This window comes from Terrapene carolina, unplaced genomic scaffold (genome assembly GCF_002925995.2).
Source record: "Terrapene carolina triunguis isolate 2854851 unplaced genomic scaffold, T_m_triunguis-2.0 Scaffold32862, whole genome shotgun sequence".
Classification (NCBI taxonomy): domain Eukaryota; kingdom Metazoa; phylum Chordata; order Testudines; family Emydidae; genus Terrapene; species Terrapene triunguis.
In genome coordinates, this window is record NW_020697213.1 from 486129 (window position 1) to 499286 (window position 13158).

At 39.1% G+C, this 13158-nt stretch overlaps 1 protein-coding gene across 1 annotated transcript in view; it reads left to right on the forward strand.

The window, feature by feature from the left end:
• Window positions 1–13158, forward strand: part of LOC112118520 (nuclear factor of activated T-cells 5) — a 132970-nt gene that overhangs the window by 96298 nt on the left and 23514 nt on the right. The window contains exons 7-10 of the mRNA XM_026663199.2: window positions 393–527; window positions 741–793; window positions 5381–5513; window positions 10381–10458. Coding sequence (XP_026518984.1) covers window positions 393–527; window positions 741–793; window positions 5381–5513; window positions 10381–10458 — 399 coding nt within the window. The remainder of the gene's footprint in view (window positions 1–392; window positions 528–740; window positions 794–5380; window positions 5514–10380; window positions 10459–13158) is intronic.

The following is a 13158-nucleotide window of genomic DNA, read 5'->3' on the forward strand; positions in this document are numbered from 1 at the left end:
ACAAAGCCCTGGCTGGGATGATTTAGTTGGTGTTGGTCCTGCTTTGAGCAGGGGGTTGGACTAGATGACCACCTGAGGTCTCTTCCATCCTTAATCGTCTATGATTTCCTCTTCATGAGAAAAGGGATGTGCATAATTTGTTAGTGATTTTGGGGTACATATCACCCAAATGGAGAATTTACAGGTCATAACTGTTTTACCATGTGAAATGAAATATTGGAAACAAATAGTTCCTAAGTTTCATGCTAACTTCTCTAATCTGTTGTGTAAGTACAGGCAGAGGTTTGGAATGATTTTGATCTTTGCTTGAAATTATGTAAAGGGAAATACCTTTTTGTCAAGCACTATTAGTGTTCCTTTCTATTTTAAACTGCTTGTCCTTCCAATTGTAGCTCAACCAGCTGGCGTGCCAGAGATCCTCAAGAAAAGTTTGCACAGCTGTTCAGTGAAGGGGGAAGAGGAAGTCTTTCTGATTGGCAAGAACTTTCTTAAGGGAACAAAAGTGATCTTCCAAGAGAATATTTCTGGTCAGTGTGAAAAATACAGGGGCTTGGGCTGAGGAAAGGAGGACATATTTGGGTTTAAAATCCTACTACTTGGTTTTGTTCCACTTCTTAAGAGCTAATGAAGCAGCAAATACTATAGCAACTCTATTGAGGACACCAAAATAATATTTTAGTTTTGTATAAATGTGCAATAAAAGTTACTTTTTTTTTTTTTTTTTTTTTACTTTAAATCAGATGAAAACTCTTGGAAAGCAGAAGCTGAAATAGACATGGAATTATTTCATCAGGTACTTACTCGAACATTGTATACAAATATCTGAAAATGTTCCCTGCATCATCACTCAAAATAAAAGTTTGATTCTTAGCTTTGTTCTATTGTCTTGGCCAGTAGAGACCAGGAAGGCTTGCTCTTCATACATAAAATGCAAAGAATATAATTAAGGAAATTGTATCTAGTATGATTTCACATACTATATACTGGAAGCATGATAGTTTTGTGGTAATTGTTAATGTTAAGAAAGATATTCTACTCTAAAGTTCCATTTTCAGTTAGCACTACAAGTAAAGAATAATACTTAGCTAACTTTGAGGGAAAAATAAAAAAAATTAACGAAAAACAATGTGTTTATCACATGCACAATCTGTAATTTTACATACTTATTTTACTTACTACTTGATTTTTTTGTCCATTCAGACTTCCAATCTTAATATTCCCTTAACATAGATTTTTGCACTTAATAGAGGGTAATAATTTCTTAACACAGAAAGCATCTGTCTGTCAAAACTGAGTATCGGGTTGTACTTTTGCCAACTCACAAGTACTAAGGCAGATAGTCAATTTTAAGATTGAAAAACAGCATAAAAAAAGGTACAGAAACATGTTTAACTTAGCTGCCCTCCTTAGTAAAGGAAAATACTAAGCCCCAGAGAGAGAGAGCATGAAGGCGAAGCTCTGTGATATAGAGAATCTCTTCTTTGGTGGGAGTCCCTCTCCACCCCAACTAGTGTGTTTATATTTAAAAAAAAAAAAGCTTGGGATTGTTGCTTTCAAGGATATTTCTACGAGGCATTCCATACCCCTTTCCCAAGGATGAGATTATCCTCAATTGGTTCCCTATCCTACTAGTCTTTTTAAAATCTATTTCTGTTTCTGTAAAACAGGACTACCTATGGCTCTAGGTATGTTCAGTTTTACAGTAAAGCATACAGCCCTACACACACCCTCAAATTAAAACTCTAGATTATATCTCTTCCACCAGAAGGACCTAGGAGAGGTAACTTTGTAATGTGATCCTGAAATTCATTGATTCTGGAATTAGCTGCTCTTGTTGGACTGCCAGAGTTGAGGACCTTTTGCTGAAGGTTCCCTGTTACCACTGCCCTCTAGATTAAATTTGCGGGCCGGCTGCTTGAGTGCTCTAGCTAACCAGAAGTACCGTGGCATTTCATAAGAAGATAAATGTTCTGAGGTAACAGGACCCAACCCATCTAGAATAAATGAAGAAGCTACTATACAAAAACCTAACTAAAGGCTCACTGAGGCAAAGCTAAGGGGTGATTTGCAGAAGGCCCCACTGTGTGATGTGTAAACTCACTTAGAATGCAGTGTTGTCTTATTCAGACTTGGCTGTAGGGGATTTCTAAACTGGGTTTTAGCTGGAAAGAATATTATTTATTATCCCTAGCAATCTAAAGAAATGTTATGGAATGATGTCTTTGACATCAGTTTGTTTAAAACTTCAAAAACAGAATTTAAAGTGCAGTTCTAGTCCGAAAATTGACAAGAAAAATAGCATTGTGAACTTGCAAGTTATTTCTCTTATTGAGTCCAGATTAGGCTACATTTGCAAGTAAAATTAAGTGGTTTTTTTCCCCCTTGGAGTTTGTGGCACTGACAATTAATCTAGGATCTTCCCTTATGGTGTGTTATAAGGAAAAATAAAGGTTCCATTCACAAAATTATGCCCTTAGTGACACCAAAGCAACCCCATTGTTAGTGGGTTTGCATAAATGTAACTTGGTTTTGTAATTGGGCACTTAGATACCACAATGATGGCTGTGTGGTATAAAACACTAAATAGAATGGGAACTTAGTAAACATGAAAATGTGTAATGACTCAAATTCTGCTCTTGCTGGCTGTGCAAGGTTAACAGAAATAACTTGCACGGCTCGTAGAACAGGTTGTCTGTGTTAACACACAAATAATAAGCAGAAAGTACAAGGAACCTATATGTGAGTAAAATGGTGCTACTTTGCTATACTCTCTTCTCAGAGTGGAACTTCACAGTTTTGCCAGTGAATGAGACTCCTTATGTAATAGTTGGTAAAAGGTTATAGTACATATAACATAGTTCAAAGGAAGGATCTAAAATTTTGCCCACGACTTTCACCTGGGGAGTTATTGTGTTATCAGTGGGGGGAAAGCATTGTATCTTCTCTATGCTCTTTGTGTCTGGCTGAATTTTTTCTAGTTTAGTTACACTTTCCCCAGTAATTGACTTAATCTTTGCATACAGTTAGGTGGCTTGTAGGTTGAATTAATATTGCAAACAGTGCTGACTGGAGCTGATCATTTTTTTTCTGTTGGTAAATTGCCCACAAACACAGTTTTTACCAATTTCTTATTTCTAATGGTTGGACAGATAGTTTGGGAACAAATGTTGGTCTGTGGATTGTTCATGATTGCTTCTGCTGAAAACAGTTTAAGAAGTGTTCCTGTCTTCAGCACTCAGATACCCAACTCCCAATGGGGTCCAAACCCCAAATAAATCCGTTTTACCCTGTATAAAGCTTATACAGGGTAAACTCATAAATTGTTCGCCCTCTATAACACTGATAGAGAGAGATTCACAGCTGTTCTCCCCCACCCCCAGTATTAATATATACTCTGGGTTAATTAATAAGTAAAAAGTGATTTTATTAAATACAAAAAGTAGGATTTAAGTGGTTCCAAGTAATTACAGAAAGAACAAAGTGAATTATCAAGCAAAATAAAATAAAACATGCAAGTCTAAGCCTAATACAGTAAGAAAGTGAGTATAGATAAAATTTCACCCTCAGAGATGTTTCAGTAAGCTTCTATCACAGACTGGATGCCTTCCTAGTCTGGGCCCAATCCTTTCCCCTGATACAGTCCTTGTTCCAGCTCAGGTGGTAGCTAGGGGATTTCTCATGACTGCAGCCCCCTTTGTTCTGTTCCACCCCCCTTATATATCTCTTGCACAAGGCAGGAAACCTTTGTCCCTCTCTGGGTTCCCACCCCTCCTTCTTATGGATACCAGTTCAGGTGACATGATCACATGTCATTGTGAGACCCCAAGCCTTCCTGACTCACAGGAAGGCTTACAAGTAAACAGAGCCATCTACAGTCAATTGTTCTGGTTAATGAAAGCCATCAAGATTCCAAACCACCATTAATGGCCCACACTTTGCATAATTACAGTAGGACCTCAGAGTTATATTTCATATTTCTAGTTTCAGATATAAGAATGATGCATTCATACAAATAGGATGAACACACTCAGTAGATTATAAGCTTTGTAGTGAAACCTTACAAGAGACTTTTTGCATGAAGCATATTCCAGTTACATTATATTCACACTCATTAACATATTTTCATAAAATCATATAGAGTGCAACGTCACAGGACGTTTACACATTTATTTGTTGTCTGTAATTGTTTGACTCTTTTGTGCGAATTAAAAGATCTTTTCCAAATGGCTGCAAAAGCACATCTGGTGTGAATACTCCAGCAAATATTTGTGTGACACTTCTGCTTTCTGTGAACTTTCTTGCAAATACTCATTCAAATGTTCTTTAGTAAAAAGAATTTAAAATACTAGGAAACTGAATTGGGAGGTTTTATTTACAAGGACTTTTTTGCTGCATTCACGTAATACGTTATCTTTAAAGGGTAGGCGATAGAAATGACTGAAACCTTGCATGCAAAAATTACCATAAAACTCTTGTAACGCTGCAGAATAAAAGGGACTAGAGGGAAGTACAAATGAATTCTGCAGCCCTTTGACTCTTCTGCCCCTTGCCTTGTCTTTCAAAGTGGATGTCCTTCTATCTTTTTCATATCTTCTGTGTTTACATAACTTGCCAGTACCTATGAAATGGTAAATATCTTGAATTCAGGAGATGTACTGAACTCTTGTACTCAGGTTCTCTTTGCCTGAGTTGCCAGAACCTGAACCTCTGCTCATATTGAGTACAGAGGCCCTGATTCAACAAAGTACTTAAATGTGTACTTAATTCTCTTTGACTTCAGTGGGATTTAAGCACAGGTTTTAAAGTTAAGCACATGCTTAAGTATTTTGCTGAATCAGGGCCGGAGTTCAAGGGTATGTGTATGTCTTTCCCACTCTTCCTCCCCGCCCGCCCCATTTACACTATATGTTACAAATAAGCACTGTAGGCAGAACATTCCAGTGTCCTTTTCAGCTTCACATGGTTGTCCATTTCTTTTAACAGAAGCACAGCTTCACCGCCTTCCCCCCTGCACTTCTTACAGGTTTTCTTTTAGAATAGAATATAGAAACATAGAATATCAGGGTTGGAAGGGACCTCAGGAGGTCATCTAGTCCACCCCCCTGCTCAAAGCAGGACCAATCCCCAGACAGATTTTTACCCCAGTTCCCTAAATGGCCCCCTCAAGGATTGAACTCACAACCCTGGGTTTAGCAGGCCAATGCTCAAACCACTGAGCTATCCCTCCCCCAAATTACTATAATGTATTTGCTAGTGTTTGTGCTAGTCCATTTTTTGCTTTGATTTGGCTTGCTTTGGATGGATAATAGTTACCTTTTAAATTGCAATTAAAATAATGAAGAAATCTTTCTAATATGAACTCTCTCTCCTTGCAATACAGAATCATCTTATTGTGAAGGTGCCACCATATCACGACCAGAAAATAACCTCATCTGTTTCTGTGGGGATATATGTGGTGACCAATGCTGGAAGATCTCATGATGTGCAGTCATTTACATACACTCCAGATACATGTACGTAAAGTGAAGAAATGAGGGGAGGGAATGGACAAAATTGCCTGCAAGATCTTTTCTGATTTTAATTTTTGAATATTGAAGCAGAGAGAAAGGGGCTAACAAGGGTAGCAGCTGTGTGAAGTTGGGTAATAGGCTTTTCAACAAATATACATGTTCAGTAATAATATACCATTACAATGACATTTCTTCTTTGATAAGTGGCACATATGGGTGCTTTAGCAGCCTTCTGAAATTTCAAGGCATTCTAGGAAGAATGTTTTGAGTCACTAACATGACAGTTCCTCTACTGGCCAAAACACTTTGAAAGGCTCCTGGTTCCTTCCCTCAGCTAAGGACTCTTCTGTTCCCCAGACCCTAATATAGGGAGGGACAGTAACAGTCATGATTGCAATGAAGATGATGGTGTGTGCTGTCGAGTACTGAGAGAGCCACCCTTAGGGATGTCATGAAGGCAAATAGCTTTAGGGCTCAGCTGTCTACACCCTGGATCTTGAGTCCTAAAATTCATTTCTGAACAGGAGGCTAAGCACAGAATGAAGTCAAATAGCAATTGCAATAGTTGTGGTGAAAAGGCTTGCAAAGGATGAGGAGACCCTACACATGGCAGACAGGTAACCATAGAGGGAAAGGGACTTGAGGAAGAATTAGGGAGCAAATGTTTCCTCACTACTCAAAAATAAATAAAATCGAAGGCTTTTGTTTTCTCGTAGACTGTGCAATATTTAACCGACTGTTCAGTCTCAGTAAACTTTGATCATTGCAGGTTATCAAAATTTCTTTAGTTACTTGTTATATTGGCATCAGAAATGTGAATATTCTAGGAGCTCCTCTTGTTAGCAAAATCTGCTCTGTCAAGTAATGAGGTCTGAAGGGTTAACTTCCATCCTTGTTATGGCATGTAGCGAGGGAATCCCAGCCAGATACAGGCTGCTGCTTTCACATAGTAGTATCAATTTCAAGTTTATATAAGTTCAAAAAAGGAAGAACCCAAGCTGCAGGGCAAGTGAAGGTACAGGTGTTTGCAGTGGAAGATATAGCAAAATAAATAGCACCGAACATTCCGTGTAGAAAGACCGAAGGGTGCAAATCATACACATATTTCTGTTTTTGATGCCACAATCTCTAATACAGTACCCAGCTTGCTTGTTCAATTTAGAAATGAAAATTAAACTTTAGAAGTACACTGCTAATTCTTTTTATTTTTAACTTTGAAAACTATTGACTATCTTAGGCTGGGAATAAGATGTGAATTTATTTTACATAACTGATGTCCCATAATTCACTAATATGACCTATACATTGTGAGGCTCTTACACTGCAGAAATAAGATATGCAACTTAATGATACTCATAGGGGATGTGATTTTATTTACTTCTGTTTATGCGGGGAGGTCAAGCTATCATGCAAGGGGATCTCCTATGTAATGGCAAAAAGGGCAATGAAAAGTTCTGCATAGCTACAGTTGAACACCTAGAGCAGAAGCATAGTCAGCATAAAACAAAGGATGAATGTAAGAGTCGTGCAAGCTCTGTTAGCGCCACTGTACGAGCCTGTGACTGTAAGGAAGTACCTCTAGAGAGGTATAGTAACAATTTCTCTTATTCCCAGACTTACATGTATTGGATCTCATTTTCAGTGAGGCTTCAACTGCACTTCCCACATGTTGCATGCACTCATTAGTGCAGTAATAACTGCATGCAGGTGATAGAATTTTAATGTGCAAATCCTATTTGGACAGATTTTGCAATGGACAGAAAATTGCCATCATAACACAACAGGGTTCACACAGGTGTGTGCACAGAAAATTGTGCTTACATTGGGAGTGAATATGAGGCTCATTGGTAATTCCCACGCTGGTAACATAGTCTTTAGACACAAAATTCCTCTGAAATGCTAGTTAATGATTATTTTAACTAGTAAACCTACAGCTCTTCACTTTAGTGCTATATATATATTTGATCAGCTGTGTCAGTCTCATCTTCTGTTTTCTGTCGATCAGGGTGAGGACAAGGAAAGATGTAATAGATTCAACAACGTCATCACTAGAGATCTACTCTTACCTTGCTACATAGGACTTTTGTGTGTTATTCTCCATGCTTCAAAATGAGAATATAATAAGAACCTGATGTCTTGCTGTCCTATGTCTCTCATTGCTATTTCTGCTGAGCAAAGAAATTCAAGGAGAACTCTCATGAATATGGTCTATGTGAAACATTAAGATTAGAGAAATGTTGAGAGCGGCAGCTAGATATTGGAGTTATACATTAATTACAAATGCCTGAGAGACTATATACTGTAAACCTGTTAAAAAGACATAAAAGCTTTGCTATGATGAAAACCTTCAGTGCAGCTATTTGTAGTCCATAGGCTGAGATACTCTTTTTTTGTTGTTGTTTTTTTTAAACTCAGGGGAGTTGGACACCTGACTCCCTTAGGCTCCTTTGAAAATCCCAATGCATGGTCTACTTGTTACTTGTACACAACATGGCTGTCAGTAGAATGGATAGATAGCTTTACATCATCTGATTGTGAGAGAAGAGAGCTAGAAATTTATTCCCTATATTGAATGTCTAAAGTAATTTTGGTAAAATATTAATGATCACACAAAGTTTATAATGAGCTCGTGGGGTACAGCCTAGTGTTCAGGTCTTTGGCCCAGTGACCCAAAGGGAGTCTTCTGTTTGGAGATGTTGCCTTCAGAGAATATCTGTATTCAGCTCCACAAAAGCTGTATTTCATATGTGTGTTGTAAAATGTGTTTACCAATATCATACTAGTATTCATGGTACACCATCTCTTTTTATTATGGGGGAAGAGGGTTCCAGGAGCATTTGCATGACTCAAAGACTTTTTTCCCTTATTTTTCACTTTTACTTATTTGGTATCTGTATTAGAAGATGTAATCTTGTCCGGAAATGTAAGTGAACATTTTCCTCCTGAATTTATCCTGATTGTTTTCTGCCTCATGTGATAGTAGAAGTGAATTACTGAATGATTGTTAAACTGATGTATTTTATGAGGACCAATTTGACCTGGAAATATGTAACTAATGTGTCTTGTGTATTTTGTATGGGTTCTTTTTTGAGTGCCTGTACACATAGAATCGTAGGACTGTCTCCTGCACTTGCGGCAGGACTGAGTATTGTCTAGACTAGGGGTGGGCAAACTATGGGCCAGATCCGGCCCCTCAGGGCTTTGGATCCAGCCTGCTGAATTGCCCCCCGTGGCGCTGTGGGCCCCGCACCGCTCTCGGAAGTGGCCGGCACCACTTGTCATTAAGCTGGTGGAAAGACTCTCAAAGTTTGCAAGTGTCCTCTCCACAATTGCCATCAAAGACATTGGTGACAGATGCCTTCACATTGGGGTGGGAAGTCCACTTGGACAATCCTCAGACATGGGGCATATGGACTCTTCAGGAAGCCTGGCTTCACATAAATACCTTGTAGCTAAGGGCCATTAATCGGGCCTGCACGATTTTCCTCTGAGTTCTAAAAGGTTGAATAAGTCAATTCCTGACAGACAACACTTCAATAATGTTTTATATAAACAAACAAGGGGGAGCAGATTCTTTGTCATGAATGTGTATGCCTACGGAATTTCTATATGAGTCTGACAGAAATACTTACCAGGATTACAGAATGTGCTGGCAGATCTCAGCAGACTATTTGCAAGTGGCCACAAATGGTCAATGAAGGCCACTCAAGTGGGGTCATCCAGTCATAGACCTCTTTGCCACCAAAGAAAACAAAAGTGTCAAAAGCTCTGCTCCAGAGGAGGACCAAGTCTGGCATCCCTGTCTGATGCATTTCTGATCCCCTGATCCCCAGGACTGATGTACACTTACCTTCCAATTCTATTGATCCCAAGAGTTTTCATGAAGCTCAGGCAGGATTCAGCCAGAATAGTCATGGTAGTTCAGGCATGGCTGAGGCAATTCTGGTTCTCAAACCAGAAGAATATCTCCATCCAACCTCCAGTGCAATTGCCTCCCCAGCCAGATGTGATATCTCAGAGATGGACAGATCCTAGTATGCATCTCAACTTTCTGATCATCAGTTCATGTGTATTTCACATTTTTCACACCATACAGTTGCAACATTTTTTTTAAAAGCCTTCTGAGGGTATGTCAGAGTGCCATTGACCCTTTAAGTGAGAGCAGGGCCAGTGCACTTGTGACTGGTCCACTAACCTCAGCTGACCTTTAAAAGAGGGCACCTGGTCTTTGAGAGAGAGAGATCTGGTGAGGGGGAGTGTGAAGCACAATCAGGATAGGGGTAGAGAAGAACTAGAGAGACATATAGGGTAGCTACGTGGTGTTAAATGCATATGTTTACCAAGCATAACTACACAGTGGAAGCGTCAAAATCTGATGCTTATTTTGGTAGGGCTTTCTTGGAATAATTTTTTTAGGTAGATTGCTGGCACCCACCTCCTGTCATCTAGGTCATTGATTGAGTTTCCAAAGCACTCGAAGAAAAAACAATTATTTACTTATAGTAGCTTTGGCTCTTTGAGATGTGTTGTCCATATCTATTCCACAACCTGCCCTCTTTCCGTGCTACCAAGGAGACGGAAAAGATATAGGTTCTATATTGGTGAAGAAATGGAGAGGTGGTTGGGGTGGCCTGCCCTTTATGCCCTCCATTAGAGGCAGTAAGAAACTCAGGGTGCCAATATGGCCCGCAATGGACATTAATGGCCAAAAGAATCTGAACTCAAGTCCATTGGGCACATGCACACCAAAAGTGGAATATATATGGGTAAAACCTCTTGAAGACCCACAGTTACTGTAAGGTAAGTAGCCATTTCTTGTGAGAATGCTTTCAACATACTTGAGATTCAGCAATGTCTTTTGTCTCAACAGCTGGTACTCTGAATGTTAATGTGAAGAAAGAAATCTCCAGCCCAGCACAGCCTTGTTCTTTTGAAGAGGCTATAAAAGGTACTAAATTGATTCTTATCAATGTTAATGAGTGAGCTGTAACTTCCTCCATCATTCCTGTCCAGATTGTACACTGAAGGAGCTAGGGGTCCCATAGAAATAGTTTGTGATCATATCATTAGATTCTATGCATATAACTTTTCTTTTTCTTTTCTGACTTTGAAGACTTCACCTTGCAACTACAGTGTTTTTATATATATAAATAAACATGGATTAGTATAGAGCAAAAACCATTCAGAAGTTTTAAAAAATCCATCTGGACTCTTCCTGTATACTGCCCTATGTTCCACTCTTTCTTTCATCCTCATCCCTTGGAAGCATATTAGAGAAAATGAAGTTTCTGTCACTTACACACTTAACATGGGAATTATTACAAGGAATTTAGAAAATATAAGAGAATTAATTTATGCAAGATAAAATTTAAAAGACTAAGAAGAACTAAGTTTAGCATCAACCCCCTCTTAACATTCTAGCTTTGGATATTACCTTAAGAGGGGTTGAAGTTACATTGTGACCGTATTGTAAGTAGAGTGGGGGCTGTTCTGTAGCTGCCTAGTAGAGCTTTTATATCTGGTTTCACTGGGGAAGTTGAGAATACTTACTACACCTCTACCTCGATATAACGCTGTCCTCGGGAGCCAAAAAATCTTACCGTGTTATAGGTGAAACTGCGTTATATTGAACTTGCTTTGATCCACCGGAGTGCGCAGCCCTGGCCCCTTCTCTTCACCTCCCCCTCCCCCGGAGCACTGCTTTACCGCGTTATATCCGAATTTGTGTTCTATTGGGTCGCGTTATATCGAGGTAGAGGTGTATTTCTAATATTCTTCACTCATTCCCTCCAGTGTCTGTTGTGTGATTAATGCTGCTTAATCAGGACATTTGCATCACTTGGCTCATGAGATACAAGTGCAAAATTATCCGGTTTTGAAGTGGGAGGTGTATTTAAATTGTATGTATTGGAACATAGTAAAGGAGGGGGACATTTCTATTCATTTGTTAAAACTAGTGTGCCACGGTTAATGGAAATTTCCGTAACCTGCTCTGTTGAAGACACTTTGAAAGGAGAGCAGATTAAACAATGTGATCACAAGTTTGATAGGAATCCATAGCTCCAGGTTAAAATCACAAAGCTGATATTTAAAGTTAATAGTTTTACATTTGGACCTTGGCAGTTGATGTGACTAGAAACCAAATGCACTTTTTTGACCAATCAGCAAGGACAGAACAATATGTAATGAGGTTTAACCTTGCAGGGAAAATGTAGGGAAAGACTTTGAAGAACCTTTATGACAAACAGGATCTGGTTGAAAATTTGAAAGTGGAAAGCAGCTTGGCTGAAAATGATCATGAAATGGTAGAGTTCATGATTCCAAGGAATAGTAGGAAGGAAAACAGAATACAGACAGTGGACTTAGAGAAGGCAAACTTTAGCAAACTCAGAGCACTGGTAGGTAAGATCCCATGAGAAGCAATTCTAAGGGGAAAAAAGAGTTCAGGAGAGTTGGCAGTTTTTAAAAAAGACACTATTAAGGGCACAAGAGCAAACTATCGCACTGCGTCGGAGAGATAAGAATTATGGCAAGAGACCACCCTGGCTTAACCAGGAGATCATCAACAACACTGAAACTCAGAGTCATACAAAAAGTGGAAACTAGGTCAAATTGGGAAGGATGAATACAAAAAAGCAACACAAGCATGCAGTAACAAAATTAGAAAGGTCAAGGCAAAAATTAGATTAAAATAGTTAGGAACCTAAAGAGTACTAAGAAAATATTTCACAAATATATGAGAAGCAAGAGGAAGACCAAGGACACGGTGGGCCCATTACTCAGTGAGGAGAGAAAGACAATAACAGAAAACACAGCAATGGCCGAAGTGTTAAATGCTTTTTTGGTTTCAGTTTTTGCCAAAAAAGTTAGCAATGATAGGATGACTAACATAGTGAACATCAGTGTAACTGGGATAGGGCCTCAGGTTAAAATTGGAACAGAACGAATTAAGAATTATTTAGGGCAGTCTACACTATTGCTTAAAAAGCCACCCCTCTGAGCAATGCGAATTACAGAGACCTAAACGCTGTCCACACTGGCGCTATGTCGCCGGAAGCCACTCTTCCGCTGACATAGCTTCTGACTCTCATGGAGGTAGAGTAATTATACCAACGGGAGAGTGCTCTCCCATCCACATAGTGTCTTCACTAGACCTGCTGCAGTTGTGCCAATGTAGCACTTCTCGTATAGACCTGCCCTTAGATAAGTTAAGTGTCTTCAAGTTGACATGGCCTGATTAAATATATCCTAGAATACTTAAGGAACTGGTCGAAGAGATCTCGGAGCCATTAGTGATTATTTTTGAGAATGCCTGGAGGACAGGAGAGATCCCAGCAGACTGGAAAAGAGACAAATATTGTATATATCTATAAAAAGGGGAATAAGGACAACCCAGGAGATTATAGACCAGGCAGCTTAAATTCAGTACACGGAAAGATAATGTAGCAGATAATCAAACAATCTTTTTATAAGCACCTAGAAGAAAATAAGGTAGTAAGTAACAGTCAACATGGATTTGTCAAGAACAAATCATGTCAAACCAACCTAATATCCTTCTTTGACAGGGTAACAAGCTTTGTTGTTGAGGGGGAAGTAGTAGATGTCCTATCTTAACTTTAGTGAGGCTTTTGTTACTGTCTTACCTTCT